Below are 18,505 nucleotides of genomic sequence, written 5' to 3' on the forward strand. Positions count from 1 at the left end.
CACAAATCAGGAGCCTTCCAGAAATGTGTAAATGTGGTAGGTTCCTTTCTATGACTGTACTGCAGAAGCCCTATGATCCAACTCCATCACACGTGGGCCAGTTCATCAAAACGTCACTTAGGATGGGAATCAGAAAAATGATCCTCTTGCTCATTCATGCTCCATGAAAAGAGAGCACTGAATGGGGGTTGGCAGGGTGGGGAGCTTGATTTCACTAGACTTTTTAGATTTAAATCCTCACTCTGTCAAATATCAGCTGTGTGACTCTATGCCGAAATGTCCCCATTTGTAAAATGGGTGCAATGATAGATCCTACCTCATAGGATTGTAGTAGAGATTACACTGGTGAATGCTATAAAGACTGTAAAATAGTATCTGACACATGGTCAGCACCGTGAATTTGTCAAATGACATTTTTGGTAGGGCCAAGGCTGCTTTTTTGACTAGAGATCCTATTACTGGAATCTTCCATTTTTTAAAAATCATTGTTTATGATTTCTAGTTTTTGTTTTTTTAATGATGGGACAAGAACTTAAAGCCTTTTGAGGAGCAGTTTGTATGCAGAATCCCTCTGCATTTAATACAATCCCCTATCTCTGACAATTTTTTTTTTTTTCTTACAGTTAGACACCTATATTTAATTTGGTCACAAACATTCTACTTCGAGTGACTTTTACAGAAACAATTCTTTTTGTATCATAGTTTACCCTTTATATAATAAATATAAATAAAATTAAACATTTTGTAAATTACCTAACTACCATTACAAGTACTACTTGTTTAAATATACTAAGTTACAAACATAACTCATTCTTGGTGAGCATTCAACTCAACTGGTAAGAGAAATAAATACACTTAGTAGAGAGCTCTTTACTACCAACATTCAGTAAGTTGAGGGTGTCGTTGAGTCGGCGAGTATGATTTACAAGAGGAAATGGCGAGCATTGGTTAATCTGAATAAGTGGGCTCTAATGAGATGAGCAACTCCACTTCCTCTAAGAACATTACTTTTGAATTTTATTTGCAATCCTGGCTTCTCAATGCTTTGGAATTCAGCTCAAATTGTTGATTTTAACATGGGGAAGGAGGTCTTCTTAATCTGATTTGTTACCATCTATAATCCCAAAGGCATCATTCTAGAAATCGGAATCAGTAAAGAAGTTTGTTATCAATCTTCAGATTTTAATTTTCAGGTTAGGCCTTACTTTCTTCCATCATGGACCTGGCTCCTTTGGTAAATTTACCAGAATCTATCAACTAAACCTTCAAGCATTCCATTTTTACTTCTTCTGTACAAGAAATTGCTAAATAACAGCTATGTAACCTCTTATTCCCTATTTTTGAGAGCCAAAGAGTTGACTGTTTCTTAGAAGTTCTTTTCTTTTCTACTACATACAATTTATCTACCAAAACCACATTAGGTTCTACAATCTTTTTCTATTCTTCTTCAGGTGGCAACTTTAGATTGTAGATAATCATTAGACTATATTCAACAGATGAAAACTAATCCAGTTTTCTAAGACAGGCAGAAAATGACAGAAATTGGCTGTACTGAATCTGCAGTACATGGGCAGCAGCTGTAGGATCTACAATATCTGGGACTAGGTGCACACTGGTGGATTTACTTCACCCACCCACCACATCTTCAGACAGACTTGGCTGAACCTTCATGGCTGCACAGTGCCCAAGCATCCATGCCAGACAGGAAAACTTCAGAAGAAAGTTTTCAGAAGAAGCAAAAAGCTCTCTTAGGTTTATGCAAAATAAATCCCCAACTTGCAAAATGAATTTGCCATTTATTCATTATCCCATTAAACAAGTAATAAATAGCATAGGTGCAAAGCAATCTCGTACCGCTTTTATTTTAGCTCCATGATATGTATTTGTTTCTCAATTAAATCAAAAAGTACTACCAGAAAAGGAAAAGTCATGATTCAATTAACAGACCACCTGGAAAAGCCAGTAACTTCCTGTGTCTGTGACTGTGAGCTCTATGATGTCAGGAGGCAGGCATCACACTATCATTACTCTCACAGAACTATTTTTTAAAATTCTCTTGTTGGCTTTCGTTTTGTTATTGTCTTTTTTCAAATTTATTTTCTAATTGAAGTGTATTGATTGTACACATTTATAGGGTACAGAGTTACATTTCAATACACGTATACAATGTGCAATGATCAAATCAAGGTAGTTAGCAAATTCATCACTGTAAAAATCTATCACTTCTCTGTGATGAGAACATTTAAGCTCCATGTGTCTGTTTTTATGCCAGCACCATACTGTTTTGGTTATATAGCTTTGTAGGATATTTTGAAGTCAGGTAGTGTAATGTCTCCAGTTTTATTCGTTTTGCTCAGAGTTACTTTGGCTATTCAGGGTCTCTTGTTTCATATAAATTTTTGAATTGTTTTTTCTATTTCTGTGAAGTACATCATTGGTAGTTTAATAGGGACTGCATTGAATCTGTAGATCACTTTGATGGTATGATCATTTTGACAACAGTAATTCTTCCAGTCCACGAACACGGAAGATCTTTCTGTTTTACTGTGCCCTCTTTAATTTCTTTCATCAGTGTTTTGTAGTTTTCATCGTAGAAATCTTTCACCTCCTTGGTTAAATTTACTCCTAGGTGTTTTAGTTTTTTGGTAGCTATCATAAACAGGATTGCTTTCTTGATTTCTCTTTCTGCTAGTTTGTTTTTGGTGTGTAGAAATATTGATTTTGTACAATGATTTTGTATCTTGCATCTTTACTGAATTTGTTTATCAGTTCTAAGAGGTTTTGGTGGAATCTTTAGGTTTTTCTATATGTTTACAGAGGTATTAAGAGCCCATCTTATTTAAATTAGAGGCTTCTGGAAGTGAGAACTATTTGGGGAGGAAAGAAGATGAGGTTTGTTGGCTTAAGATATCCAATGAATAAACACTGAGTTCTATTGTTAGCATACACATTATCCCCTGCCATTTGGTTATGGATTGAAAAACTTTGTGACAGCCAATGAGAAAGCTTAAATACCTACAGCACATGTGTTTACTGTCCAAATAAGCTATCATGATTCATAAACAGGGACTGCGGATCCTTAAACATTGTTCCAGAAAAGCCTCAAGTTAAAACAGGCATAAAAGAAAAATTCATGAACATGTAACACTTTTAAAAGTAATTACAATATTGGATCTTGATTAAAGACTGCAAAAGAAACAATTTTTTACGAATGCAAAATCCCCTATGACAAACATTTACGGTGGTCAGGACCAGGAAACAGAATAGACAACTTTTTCTCCCCGACACGATTTTTGAGTCATAAATTATGAATTATGCACCAACAGATAAAACAGAGAGGAAATTAATTTAAGAGATGAGATCCATTTTATTATTCAGAGAGCTGTTTTATTTTAATTTGGGGGGCAAATTACATTTTGATATTCAGCTTTACCGAACATCTTTCTTTCCCTGAAATGAATTGCAATTTCCCATTATTTCTCTGAGGAGTGCTAAGATGTTTTTGCCAAAATTCAATGGGTAAATTAACAACACAGCCTTGGACGTTTGGAAAAATACTGTCCAGCAGAGCTTTCTACGATTATGGAAATATTCTACTTATACACTGTCTAATACAGTAGCCGCTGGCCACATGTGGCTTTTGAACACTTGAAATGTGGCTAGTTGGACATAGGAACTTAATTTGAATTTACATTTTTAAAATTTAAATAGCCCTACATGGCTGGTGGTTACACTGCTAAACAGTGTAGTCTAGATGATCAGAGTTAGAGAAGGACCTTCCACTCAGCCCATTAGACCAAGCAGCTGTGGGTTAGCCTTTGTAAGTCATATACTGCCCTGTGAAATCTCAATGTACCCTTTGACAGCTTAGCCTCAGAAGGGCTCTGAGCAAGGCTCATAGGAGCTTGTTCAAGCAAATACGCACATTAATAGGATCAAAAAAATTGGAAACAGCAAAGGTCAGCCCTCCAGCCCCCTCTACCAATTCATGTGTTTCCCTGCAGTAGATACAGTCTCCAGTGCTTTGTCAGAGACAGCTTCAAAATGATTCAAACGGTTTGGCTTTCCACGGCATTCCATCTTACGAAGGCAAGTAAAAAAAAAGAGTTCAGTGAGAACATTTAGACAAAGAGAACTTAACAAAAATACAGACACAGAATACAGAAAGTGTTGTGTTGAGAAGGAATTCTGCATAGAGAGAGAGAGAAAAAAATAAACCACAGCTGTATTTTTGATAATACAGTCTGAAATAAAGAAACATACTTTGGCATTACATAAAACTCTTCTTGCTTATCGTGCAGTGCAAGGCTACTAATACTGGTCCCAAAGCGATCAGTTATCTTCCGAGTCCATTCTACAGCTCCACTTGGTGTACTAAAGGACACCGTCTCATTGTCACTTTTACCTGTTTATTCTTTGTTGATGTATTTTCTTATCTGCATGTAACTTTAAAAAATTAAAGAATTTAAGAGATGTTCAATTTTAATGACATACCTTGAGAGAAGAAAGAATCAGGGTTCTGATGTAATATGCCTTGCCCATGGATGTTGGTAACTTTTGAACTTAAGTCAACTTCCTGTCAACAGTATTTCAGTAGCAAAGATTGTATTCCACGTTAACACATACCTGGAGGAGCAGATCAGAAGTTGGTCTGACTTGCTGTTGAAATAGTATGCTTAGCGTTCGATTCTGTTGTTCCAAATCAAACACTCTTGTTTTCAACTTTACACATTCCTCCCTTAGATCCTACAACAAACACACAGAAGGGGGAAAAAAGTGTATAAGTGAAAAACATCTTTGCATATTATAACCTTATTTGTATTTCACACACATTAGTAAAAAACAGTATTTTTATTCTTCAAAGCCCCCAGAAATAAATCACACACGTTTTCTTCCAACAGACCATTGTCTGATAGAGTTATTATGTGCAGGGAAGACCAATTTTTAAAAAAGCACTTTGAAATCAGAAATGCATTAATCTAGCAAGCTATTTTTGAAGACAGTAAATCTTAGCAATATAAAGTCAATTTAAGTTTCCACCTATATATTTTGCCTTTTCACTGTCTTCATAAAAGCAATCATAAAGCATAAACCACAAGGACAACAATGTTTTTTGCAGTGAATAGAGATCTGATGATCTAAAGAAACTATCACTTTGGATGTAGCCTTCCCTTGTCATTTGTGGAAACGAGGTGAAATCCTCGGAGCTATGGATAATAGAGTCAGTGGTGCGTTTAGTGGGAGAGAAGTAACGCTGAAGTGAAGGCTTTTAAAAGGCCACTTGTAACTTGCCCATCCTCTGAACTAGTGGATTTCCATACCTCCTGGGGGCTTTTTGGTCTTAGTGCTGGAGAAGAAGTGCAGTAACCCCACCCTGGCATCCTTATGGAGCAGCTGTTTTGAATAGTTCAAAAACCTCAGAGACCTTTCCCCCAGCTCTTAGGAAGGAAGCTGCCACTCGGGAGCTGCCTTCCAAATTGACCTGTGATAAAAGTATTTGTGGTACTTAAATGTCTACACCCTCTTTGATGGGGTTTCAAGACAGACCTAGCAGAATAAAGCCCAAATTCAAAGTTCTTCAAAAGCTGACCTTTTCTATGTTTCAAACTTTATCATTCACTGTTTCTGGGTTTAAGAAAAAAAAAAAAAAGTCTTCGGCTCTCATCGTGTAAAGAACAAGGGCCTGCTTGTTGTTCTCGAAAGCTCTATGCATTTCTGCACCCTCTTTCACTCCCCTACCCTTCTCATCTACCTCCTTACAGTCCATGTTTGGCTTTTCGAAGTTCAATTCAAACTTTATCATCTTTCTGATACTTTACCTGGTATCCCTCAAGGACTCTCCCTTTTCTGAACTCTACTATGCCCTTGATCCCTCCTCCATGACATTTAGCATATACTATTTTGTACTGATTGCATCTTTTGTACCCTACCCTTATCTTGTCGATTAGATGACACATTCTTCAACAGGCAAGCACAAGAAGATATCCAGATAAACAACCACACAGGCATATTGCTCTTACACTCTCTTCTTACTCCTTTGCCTAATGCCGCACAACATGGAGTAGGAACTATGCAATTATTTCGCTGAAGGAGATGCTGATGATGAATTCTATTATCTAGTGGCTGGTGTGATAAAGACAGTTTAACTTTCCTGACACTTATAATTTGTAGACCTACCTATTCTCACATAGGGCAAGTATAGGCCTAACTTAAGGCTCTGCAAGCAAGGGAGAGCACCAGTCAACAGCTCTGATCCCCTGCACCTACACAGGAGGCACAGAGGTGATTGGGCCTGTTCCATAAACTTGGATCAACTGACTGTGCAGCTAGACAGATCTAGCTTCTGAGACTTTACATGAACATGCATTATCATATCCAGTAGCATTAATTTTACTTAAGGGGCAAAGAAACAGGCCAACGTGTGGCTCACTGCACTGTTTATACTCTCCTCACCTTTTTTAGTTAAGTGGGTGAAGCTTACGCATAGGACGTTTTTCAATTGGTGCCTCCAAATGCAAAGCAGAGAAAAGAAATGTCATGGTCAGAAGGAGGCATGAGGACAGGAGCAGAAGTGTGTATTTGTACTTGTGGGCACACACGTCATTTGGCAGGGACATTGTGGGGTGCTACTCACTGCTCAAATTACAAGGTTATATTTGCTTTCTTTATTTAGAATTCAACCTCTGTGTCTCACTTATGCTAATTTTTGTTCTTAGCATGTATATAACACTCTCTGCTCCCAAACACTAATTGTTTTTATTACCACTAATTAAGTAATTAATAAAACTTGACTGTGAGGTAGATAAATATTAATAGTGCCCATTGGGTGGAAAAATACAATCATTCTCATTTTTAGGTAGAGATACAGAAGCAGACAAGTTAAAACGGGAAAAAACGGGACCCGAAAGCAAAAGCACCCACAATTTTTAGCAGCAAAACTGAGAAAAACTTGATAGAAAATTCTTCAGATAGGTTAAAAAAAATAAAAAAGAGAACAAAAAGAAAAGAAACAATATCAATATACACGCTAGAGAGTTTTTATATAGGTGCCCAAATTTCAACGGCCATTACTATTACTTAAGGCACCGTAAAAGTTCATTAGAGAGAACACAATTTATGGACCCTGAGAACTCTGTTCATCACTGTTGGCTCATCCAGCTCCGTGCGCAACACAGAGGGAATCCAGAGGCTTTGGGGATGTGAAGCTGGGCTTATAATAATTGACAAACAGAAATGAACTGGTCTGAAAATTTGCAGATAGAAAATAATTGCTTGTGTTGTTTTTAATATTCTTATTCTCTTTGGTCAAGCTGTGGATGGTACCTGATGCTAGGGAGCTGCCATCCTCAGAAAGTGTAATCAAAGCCATCCATGTGCACACACTAAACACAACCAGAGTGGACAGAAAAAACCATCTGTTTCTCTCATCACTATGGTGGTACCCGGGCAGAGGGAGGCAACTGGCTCTCCTTGTTTCCTCTGTGCTCATAACAGAAACCCTCTGACATAAAGGAGCATAGGACACATTTAGACTGGGTACAAGAGCAACTATTTTGACCCTGTCAGTTACAGAGGCAAGACCTAGAATAGCCAGCACAAGAGGCTTTAGAAAAGAAATAACTCTTCTCTGTTCAGATGCCACAGTCTGGGACCATCTGGGGCTGGACCATCTGTCTTCTTTCACAACACTTATTTTCTTTCTATGACTTCCTAAGTATGTCTCAGGCCTCAACAAGAGGAATTCGCTGAAAATATAGGGTTGTGTTATATGTATATATAAGGAGCAATGACATATCATTCTATGAGAAAATAATGACAAAGATTTGACTACATTTAATTACTTGTAAGAAAGTATAGTGGCCTTTGCGTTCAAGAAAATAGGGAGACCTGTCATGCATGCATTGTGCATGTCACTATCAATTGGAAACACAGATCAAGGGATTATAGCTGAATGTAAGAGCAAAATGTGCTGAGTAATGTGACACACTGGTCTAAAGCACCCTTGTCCATCTCAATGATTCCAGACCGTAATTTCCTTGGAGGATCCACATAATGTTATCCTGGTAAGTTTCATGTGTATTTGGGGTGGGGAAGATTCTGGACACACTTCTAAATAGCACCTGTGGGAGTACAGTTAATTCATGCACTTCAGAGTAAAACCATTATCAACTCCAGGCTGAAGTAAATTTAAGAGAATGCTGATTGCTTAGAAGCAGGACATACATTGACATTATCGCTGGAGTATTGTTGAAAACTACCTAAATCTGATTTTATCATGTAAAAATGATATTACAGTGGTATACCTTTTTCAAAGCCAGTGTCTGTCATGGCAACACACTGTTTTGGGAGTTAGAGGGCTTGGGCTCTGGTCCTAATTATCCATGACCTTGAGGAAGTGAATTATTCTGATGAGGAAACTGCACAAAACTGGGCTTTGCAAGAGATCAGATGTCTCACTTGCTTCCTGGGATGGCTTGTCAAGTGCCACCCTGTTCCTCCCCTGAAGCTTAATGACCCCCAAAACCCAACAGTCTCTTCTTGTCACATCTCTTCTAAGTGGTTTACACTGATACATCCTTATCTATGCCAAAGATGCTAAGACTTTTGTAGGGAAAAAAAAAAGAGCCATTTCTGGAAAAGGCTGGTCACATCTCAGACTGCCGAAGGGCCTCAACATCAAATACCTAACGGGCAGAAAAGGTGACATAAATGTGTAACTAAATAAGAATAATGAAGAGAAAGTGGTGAGTCCTGTGGCAAACTGAATACTTCAAGTTTTCATCCTAAAGGACTTCCTGTTAAACCATCTTTAATCTAGCTGATGGCTACCCAGTTTCTGTAACTACAGTTAATTGATTCTACTACCACAGCTAGTTGACAATCTTAGGATTAAATGCTCACTGAGGTCCCTGGCAATTGTGAAATTCTAGGGTCTAAAATAAGATTGATTCTCAGAAAGATTGACTCCAAATTTACAGAGTCAGTTTTACTCCACTCATGTCAGAGGATTGGCAATGCTTCCAGAAGTTTTAAGAAGCCTACTGGCTACCTTGCCTTTTGGTTTTGTTGGATTTCAACCCATGTGCTGATTTTCATGGCATCCCTCTCTGTTACTAAACTATGGTGGGGAAAACCAGTAAGTGATTAAATGGGATAGTGGAGGCAGATCAGTGCAGTGGTAAGAGCATGGGGTGTGCAGTGCGACAGCCACATGCTAGAGCATGGACTCTATCATGTCTAGAAATTACAACTATGGGCAAATTATTTTCCTAGTTCTACCTCGCAGAGTTGCTGTGAGAACAAAATGTCTTAGTGCATTTGAAGTGCTGGACATGGGATCTGACTGCTTGTAAATGCCCAGTAAATATTAAAAGATCCTCTCCAGGAACCAGATTCTACATACACCATGGCTAGAGTAGTGGATACAGATGGTCCAATTGCCCCTCTTACAAGGGAAACATGTAGGGGTTTGGAGTTCTTTCAGCTACAAGCTACAAAATTGTTTTCTGCTTCTATACAAATGGCTGTATTGCTGGATCCAACCACACAACAGCCTCATCCCATGCTGGTGAAGAAAAAACACCATATAAATATTTGGTTACTCTAAAGAACGTGCAAATAAGGCTGAGACTGTTGATATGGAGGAAAAGAAATGCAGGGAAAAGGCATTTCCTCCAAGTTTGGTGTTAGTGGCAAAAAAACCCCACATTGAGGAACCTAGGAGAGTTACATTTTCAGCACATGTAACCAACTTAATGAAGATAAAATATATTTCAGACAAAAATATGAGTTTAGCCTGGATTATTGATTTCACTTGCACTTGTAGACTTGGACCTATGATTTGAAGGCATAAATGGAAGCGAGCTGGGTTTAACATTGTCACTTTAGCATTATTGATCTAAAAGGGTACAATTTGTTTTCCTACGTGAATCCACAGGTTTCTGGGATAAACTGAATTACCTGACTAGGACAGTATGTATACATTTAACAGAAACTGATAAGTATTTAGAAATTAAAAAAAAATTTTTTCTATCAGTATTAGCATATTCTGTTGCTTCAGGTTGCTTATCTGGGCCGACTCATGATATGTCATGAAAAATGCTGTTTTGGTTGTCCAGTGAAGAGCTGAAGACATGGCAGATTTGCCTTTGTGTCATAACAAATGACATATTCTAAAACTGTATAGTTATGCCTACAATTTCACCTCAAGGATGTTTTTGTGAGTTGAATAAATCACTCAATACTTCTGTTTTCACTCTGTGCCAGCTACATTCCTCTTCAGAATTAGTTTTCTCATCTGCATTTGGAGCACATTTTATTTCCTATATTTTGCTCTTAATTAAAAAGAAATTTTAGTTTTTTTGTAGCAATTTTATGGTGCCTATAAAAACCAAGAGAGACACATTTCTGCAGAACATGATTCTTTTGGACTCTCCAAAAGCCCCCAGCATCTCTTCCTGCCTTATAGTGTCCCTGAGGTATGCTATCTCACAGTAGCACATCTTTCTGTGTCTTACTGCTTAACTGTACCAAGGTAGATTTATCTGTTTACTAGTTATTGCTTGAATTTGTGTAGCTATTTTTTGTGGCTGACCTGAAGGGTCCTGTTTTCCTTTTTCTTGTACCAGCTGGCTTCCTTGTCTCTTTCCTGAGGCACCATTAAAAAACAGGCATGAGAAGTCTTTCAGCAGTTCCACCTAGAGCTTCAAAAGTGTTTCCTTCATTCCTTAGGTTTGTAACTAAACCAGCATACAGTTTCCAACAGGAGGAAAGCAGTGGAGAAATTAAAGCCTTTGAAAAAGAAAAGGCATTCAAATATGCTGCAGCAGAAATTGTGAACTGCCTTTCAATATCTTCTTCTCACCTTCTTCTATAGTAATACGACAATCAATTTTCAGCTGGGCACATACCCAGAAAAAAGACTTCACTGCCAGCTTCCTTAGGTGTGGCTCTGTGACTAAGGTCTATTCAAGGAGATGTGAGTACGGACATATGAAAGCTTTTGGAAGTCTTCCTTTACCCTCTTCATATTCTTCATTTCCTTCCCGCTAGCTTGAATATGGATGTGATGACTGGAGCTAGAGGTGCCATTTTGGACCATGAGGTGACCTTGGAAATGAAGGCTGCATCCCATGGAACAACAAGATAGAAGGCAGGGAACCCATGGACTTTATGGAGCAGGGACAACGTAACAGTCCTGTACTGCCTGCCTGTGGATTTACATGTGAGAAAGAAAACATTTTAGCTAAGTTAAGCCACCACTATTTTCAATCACTGTTACAATGGAACCTAAGTCTAACTCTACATATGTGAACACAAATGTCTTTATGTGATGTTAGTATAAAGCTTGAAGCAGTTAAAAATTATTTGTAGAAGGAAGCATGACATTTTGATAGAAGTAGAAGGGAAGAAAGTCTAGCTAAAATATTATCACAATACCTGTATAGTATAAATTAGAAGTAATATTTATTAAGTATCCCCATGAGACGTGCTCAACCTCTAAGAAAATTGTTTTCAATTAAAAAAACAAAATGGCATAAATTATTCTGCTTTCGTTAGTCACATCCTCCTGAATATGTGGCATGATCTAAGATTTCTTTTTGGAGAGGAGATCTCCATTTCACAGAGAGAGAAATCAGAATAAACAAAATCTGAGGGAATAAGAATCTAGCCTCTGAGAAAAATATGACAAGAGATGGGAAACATTCAATAAAATCCACTAAACCAGCCAAATTTGGGCAAATGATGACCTGCATTTACCTGCTGTGTCCCAATAATGTGAACTTGTATTGTCTGAAGGTAGAATAGGAAGGTGGCAAAGGAGTAGGTGTAGAAATTTCATGCACTGTAGTTCCCATTTATTTCATATTTACCACAAACTGAGTCCTATAGGAACTGCTGTACGTGCTTCCTGTCATAGGATTGCCACAGCGATCCTGGGAGGCGGGAATGTTATCCCCATTTTATAGAAGAGGAACTAAGGCTCAGAGAAATTACATAATTTCCCCAATCTCAAAGATCTTTTGCTGATTTCTAGGCTTCTGTTAATGCTGTCCACAAGAGGTCATTTATTTTATAGGAAGCAGAAGAATCTGCCAACATATTTAAAGTTTGTATTTACCACATAAAAATGATGGGTTTGCTATTCATCTGGGTACCTGGAAATCTTTCATCATCAAAAGGCTTTCTATTACTTTACCAAGAGTTTGAATTTTACAATTATATTGGTCATTGATGTTACTTCGCATGCCATCTAAAATACACACAGTTTTAACCTAAGTGAATAAATAGAAAAGTATTGCATCTATCAATCACGATTTCCTAGACTGACAATATGACTTCCAATCTAGTCACATAAGTAGTTTAAAAAGAACAAAACCAGAAAGTAACCTACCTTTTGAGTGAGCAGAGCTTGAACAACTTGGTTGGCTACCTTTAAAAAATAAAGGAAAAAAGTTGGCATTTATAATAATGAGATTTTATTTGCATGGACTCTAATTTACCAATAAGTATGCCACAGCTTATTATAGCTAATTAGGGCCTCATGTGCCTCTTTCCTCTACTTCTAGAGGATCAGATTCTTTTCATAATAAGCTTATCCTTCTAGGTAATATTTTGCCTTTACCAAAGGTGACCTTGTTACTAATTAAGGTAGTTAAGCTGGAAAGATCATTCATACCTTGACTTTCACATTCCATATTTGGAAAAATAATACTCTTTCATATGTAAAGTACTCCAAGACAGCTAAAAAATGATATAGTGCAAAACATGATCCTAATTATCTGTACACAGTTTCTACACTTTGCTGATTTACAGTGTCCTTAGCCTCTCCTTCCTAATCTCTTGCCGTCTATTTCACTGCTTAAATTACTTGCAACAGAGATAGGGTGAATAGTCGAGTATGGGGGCAACTCGGCTTCCTGTGTGCCTGCTTTCCTCCTTGTCATCATTTATGCCTTGCCGCTACCTGTAATAGAGTCTGGGAGTTGTCTACTCCAATCTCCATTTCCCCATTCCTCCTAAGCAGCGAACCCCATTTTTTTGACTGGGAACATCCAACTACATTTCCCATTTCACTTTTGTAGCAAAGTGTCCCAGTGTGACAAAGTTCTGGCCAATAAGATATAAGCAGACTATTTTCTTGGGCTTATAGGTGTCTCTAAGAAGGGAGCTCATTGTTTTTCCTATTCTTGCCTGGGACATCAAAGTGATGGCTGGTGCTTCAGCAGCTACCCTCACAATGAAAGTCACATGTTTACTATTGCTATAGCTTGGATATGTTTATACCTCCAAAGCTTAAATTGAAATCTGATCCCCAATGTGGCAGTGTTGGAAGGTGTTTGGATTATGGGGATGGATCCCTCATGAACAGATTAGTGACCTCCTTGGTGAGTGACTTCTCACTCTATTAGTTCCCACGAGAGCTTGTTTTTTAAAAGACCCTGGCACCTCCCCCCACCCTCTCGCTTCCTCTTGCCATGTGGTCTCCTCGCACTCGCTGGTCACCCTGCTGTTTTCTGCCATGAGTGGAAGCAGCCTGAGGCCCACACCAATGCTGCTGTCCCAGGATTGAATTGTGAGCCAGATAAATATCTTTTCTTTACAAATTACCCAGTCTCAGGTGTTCTGTTATAGCAACACAAAAAGAGACTAATATGAGAATATTTGGGTAGAAAACTAAGATAATAAGTAAGTGACCAGTTTAAATAAGGGACCAGTTTCGAGAAAGAAAAGAAAATACTGATATTAGTTATTATTGGCACCTGATGGTGTCATTGGCTGTACTGTCTACCAAACTTCTATGTGGGAGAGAAATACTCAGTCATTTTGAGTTTCTTCCAGTGTGCAACCAAATATAATTCTTACAGCAGCTTGGGACAGCAGGGGAAACTGGGATCCTCCTCATCCCGAGGAGGTAAATCTTCATTAGTCTAAGCTAATCTTGTCAATTCTATTTCCTTTCAGCGATCAGTTTAGGAGTAGGCGTATAACACAATTCTAGCTAAGGGCCACATGTAAAACCAATTACATGTCCTTGCTATTTTTAAGGATATGGCATTTGTTCCAGATAACCATTCATCAGTTCTGTACGTATTTGTGATAAGATTTTTTATCTGCAGATTTCAAAACACTTGACAAAGAATAACTTACTAAACTTCACCATAACCTTGAAGCTATGTACCAACATGGCTATTGCTGATAAGATTAGGGTGAACAGGTTAGTTAGTATTTTGTCAGTCAATACATAAGCTGTAAACATTCACAGTGTTAATTGACACTGATAGTAGTAAAGACCAAGGCACAATATTTAAATATCCTGGATATATGGTACTTCTGTTCCTTCTTTTTTTCCTTCATTTATTCAATATAAATTTTCTGACTATCTACTTACAAAGCTAGATGATTGGGATATTGAACCTTGACTTCAAAGAGTGATAACTGGTAGCCCATTGGCAAGAATTAAATTATATCTATAATATAATTATAAAACAATTATGACACACTGTAATAAACATGTAATCACCATGGTAATTCTCATATTCAACTGAACACTGAAGGACACACTTTCATCTTTCCTTCCTAGTAACAAATTTATTTCTGGTGATGCTAAAGTATTTGTGCTTGTTTTCCTGTCTGGTATAGTGAAACAGATTATAGTAAGAATGTTCTCATGGAGCTAAATTGTTTCTTGACTTAATACGGACAAAATGGCACATCCTTAATGACAGCTGGCTACAGGTCTATAGAAAATTAAAACACAGGCTGTCATCAACTTTTGGTTAGTAGGCATTCACACCACAAGCAGCAAAAGACCAGAATCAGATTACCCAAGATTGATTAGTTAAACAATATGCACAAGAGGAAATATTCTCCCCATCAGAAGCCTTTCCAAATTTACATTGTTGACACTAATTAAAAAAGAAAGTCCTTTCATTGAAGCTAACTATGGTTTTGAAGAAAAAGTATTCTCAGTTATTTTTCAATGAAGCCCAAGTTAAAGAATCATACCTACGAACTACCATAGACCAAAGTAAAACATATTTTCACTAACTGGTGCTTTATTTTTCCTTTATCACCTTATTCATACATGATTACAACAGTGATAAATGTTTTTCAGCCCACACAAATTGACCAACAGCATAATTGTGACAACATTTCAGTTTTTAAACATTCATTACAATTCTTTAAGTAACTGAGAATTTAAAGTCAAACTATGTATCATCTATTTCAGTTGGCAAATGAGACAAAACAAAAGAACTGAACTATTTATGAAGGTTAAATCAGGAACAATGTACCAAATTTAATTCATACCATAAATAATTTATTTCTTTTGGATTTCAAACTTTGGATTTGATTTACACTATCATAAAACTGCCTCATATCAATATTTTCTTTTCTTCCTCTAAACTGGTCCCTTACTGAAACCATTCTGTGTAACAGTAGTCCCATAAAATAGCCCTACCCATGATTTAACAGGAGACACAGACTAATATCCTAATTGTAACAGCCCACAAGAGGAAACCTGTTATATCTTTGCAATCCAAGGAGTTGCCCTATAAGCTTTTAGACTCTATATCTGACACAGTTCCTTCTGGCATGTGCTTTGGACAATTGTTTGCTCTACCTGAGAATTGAACAAAGATACACAAATGCATTATTTCTTACCTAGTGACATGGGTTTAGATTACCCAGAAGGACGCACAAGTTCTTTGCAGAACATCAGACAGGTTATACAAATGCTTTCCATCGTACTGTATAGAAAGACAGTTTCCTAGGTTTCATTACTACTTCTAACAGCTAAGCTTCCCAGATGCATCAATAGAACAGTCCTTTGGAGCTTTTCCCTGCAACCTCTAACAGGCTCACAAGATGATGCCTGGAATGGGTCCCAGCCCTCATCTTAGCATTATGCCCTAAGCACTTGGGTTGCAAACAATCACACACAGGCAGGCCCAGCTAATGAGAACATATAACTTCCAGTATCACCGGACAGCTTTCCTCTCCAAAGAAAGGAAAAACAGCCCATGGGCTGGGCTAGAGGGCTTTGAGCCACACTGAGCAAAGCAAGCAGTCCTTAAGCCCCAGGCTTGCTGCACAACCTTCCTTATGCTTTTTGGGTAGACTTCTCCATTGCTCCTAGGAGAGGGGCAGGGCTGCAGGTGAAACAGTGATGCCAAGGAGAAGGCCTAAGCACAGCTCTTGCTTCCTTCTCAGAATTCTCTCAGACAAGCCAGCTCCTCTGATACACAACTCATCTTTTACCCACATGAGACTTTGCCCTTCGTCCCCAACAGGCTTCAGGGTTCATGGCTCCTCCATGCACTCCCCTGGAAGGAGGAAGGCAGAGGGAAAGGAAGTTGGGGTAGGAGAGATGTCTGGTATTTTCACTGCAAAACAGTCTGAGGCTGAATGAAAGCCACACTAGGGAGCTTACTGAGAGGAGCCAGTCCTCACCATGTTGAGAAGACAGCCAATGGCTGGGGTGGCGGGTGGGGGACTGAGGAATTCAAAAGGCATCCTGCTCAGACAGGCCTCTTCTCCTGCCTGCTGGTCTTGTTTTCCATACTTTCATGTGCTATGTCATCATACAAAGCAACTGTCCCGTCAGCAAGGTAACTTAAAAAACTGGTCGATAAAACATACATTTTTGAAAACATGCTTTGGAGAAATTTTCTGCGCCTCTGAGCTTGGTTTATTGTTCTGAGCTGGGGGAAAGTGAGAGGACTTTCAGGCCAGAATTACAAGAAAGACTTGGGTTCAAAAACTGCTTGTGTTGGTTATATACTGACATGTATAGGGGTGAGAGAGCCACCAGATCTTTCTCATCCACAGAACAGAGGAACCATCTACCTCTAAAGTTGTGAAAAATGTACGAGATCACAGACATACTCAGAGAAACCACCTAGGACAGGACCTGATATAAAGTTGTCACCCTCTAAATGTTAAATGTGAATCAGGCCAGTTAAACTTCAGAGAATAGATGCATTTTCATGTAAGCAATTAAGAAAGAATGGATTAAGAATAAGAGATTTTATTTGTAAAGAAATAAGGGGTACGTGTGTGTGTGTGTGTATATATATATATAATATACACATATAAATACAAGTTACTAAGCACCTATAATATTCATTTATTTTGTAAACCAATCCTGTAAAATTCAAATGAGAAAGACTCGAACAGATAAATACATTGCCCCATCCAAATAACACAGGAAGACAGTGGCTGTGACAGTTTTTGAATCCATCTTCCTAGTCAAAAGCCCATGTGGTCTTTTCTAATTGAAATTAGACTCTTTTAAGTGGGTCAACTATTCTTTTCCAGCTGATTTAGTCTTTGGATTATCTTTTGGGTTGGTACATAATAAATGAGTGTTCATCTCTGAGGAGATAACTGAAGAAATTAGGCTAAATACGTATGTGGGATTTGGGGAAAATCTAATTTGGAAATTAATTTCCTGCTGATAATCTCCATTCATTCATTTAGTCATTCAACAAATATGCATTAAGCACCTAGTACAGGCCAAGAATTATGCTGGGTTCTGGAGAAATAATGGCAAACAGAATGCAGGTGCTGTCTCAAGGCTGCTGAAGTCTGAGGCATACAAGAAGGTGTAGATAGTCTGTTAATTTCATGACCCAGTCATGAAATGGGCATTTAGAGCATGTGAAAGCCATAGGCAGGATCATTTCCCATCTACATCTACCAAGACAGTGACTTTAAAGATTATGTAGGGCTCAGATGTGGGGTATGCATGAGAACATTCTGGTAGCGATTCCACAATCAGTCTACGAACACAGCATATGGGTCAGAGAGACAAGTGAGAACTGTTCTTAACTACCTAATTCGGTATTTAGCCTTGGCCTAAAAGAAATTCCGGATTTTTTTCTATTTCTGAACTACATCTAAAGGTCAAGTTTTCCATGTCCTTGTGCTCTGAAGTGCAGAGGTCACAGAAGAACTCAACCACAGCATCCTCACTGACTGCAAGAACACAGGCTAGCTCAGATGGTCTGAAGGGGAGGGCAGATTCTCCAAATTCATGGGAAGAAGTCCCACCTGTAATGTATGTGAAATTGCCATTTTCCTCTCCCCACATACTGATTGAGAAGGGCTGAGAGAGGTCTGAGACCGGGCACTTTCAGCAATGACCACATACCCTGATGCAGGGGGGCGCGGGCACACACTTTGAGAAACACTGGGATGGGGTTTTTTTTGGTCTGTTCATTTTGTTTTTCTGTTTTGCTTATAGCTCTATATTAACTCAGACTTTGTCAAGGAATAAGAAATAACCCAGAACTCCCACATGGGGCTGTGCTCTTCTGTCACTATCTAAGCTTGGCAGAGGAGCCTTCATCCTCCTCCTGACACCTTCTGAAAACATTCTGTAAAGCACAGTATTCACAGAACCTAACTGTAGCGGTTCTTAATCTCAGCTGAATATTATAACCCCTTGGGGTGCTTTAAACAATTCAAACGCCCAGGCTGTACTCCAGACCAGAATGAC

General features: G+C 38.4%; 1 protein-coding gene across 1 annotated transcript in view; it reads right to left on the reverse strand.

Annotated features, from left to right (window-relative positions):
• The window catches only part of NCKAP5 (NCK associated protein 5), a 787,163-nt gene that overhangs the window by 130,995 nt on the left and 637,663 nt on the right, over window positions 1–18,505 (reverse strand). The window contains exons 9-10 of the mRNA XM_063085140.1: window positions 12,395–12,433; window positions 4,627–4,746 (exon numbers count right to left, since the gene is read on the reverse strand). Coding sequence (XP_062941210.1) covers window positions 4,627–4,746; window positions 12,395–12,433 — 159 coding nt within the window. The remainder of the gene's footprint in view (window positions 1–4,626; window positions 4,747–12,394; window positions 12,434–18,505) is intronic.

The sequence above is a fragment of the Cynocephalus volans genome, chromosome 1, assembly GCF_027409185.1.
Source record: "Cynocephalus volans isolate mCynVol1 chromosome 1, mCynVol1.pri, whole genome shotgun sequence".
Classification (NCBI taxonomy): Eukaryota; Metazoa; Chordata; class Mammalia; order Dermoptera; family Cynocephalidae; genus Cynocephalus; species Cynocephalus volans.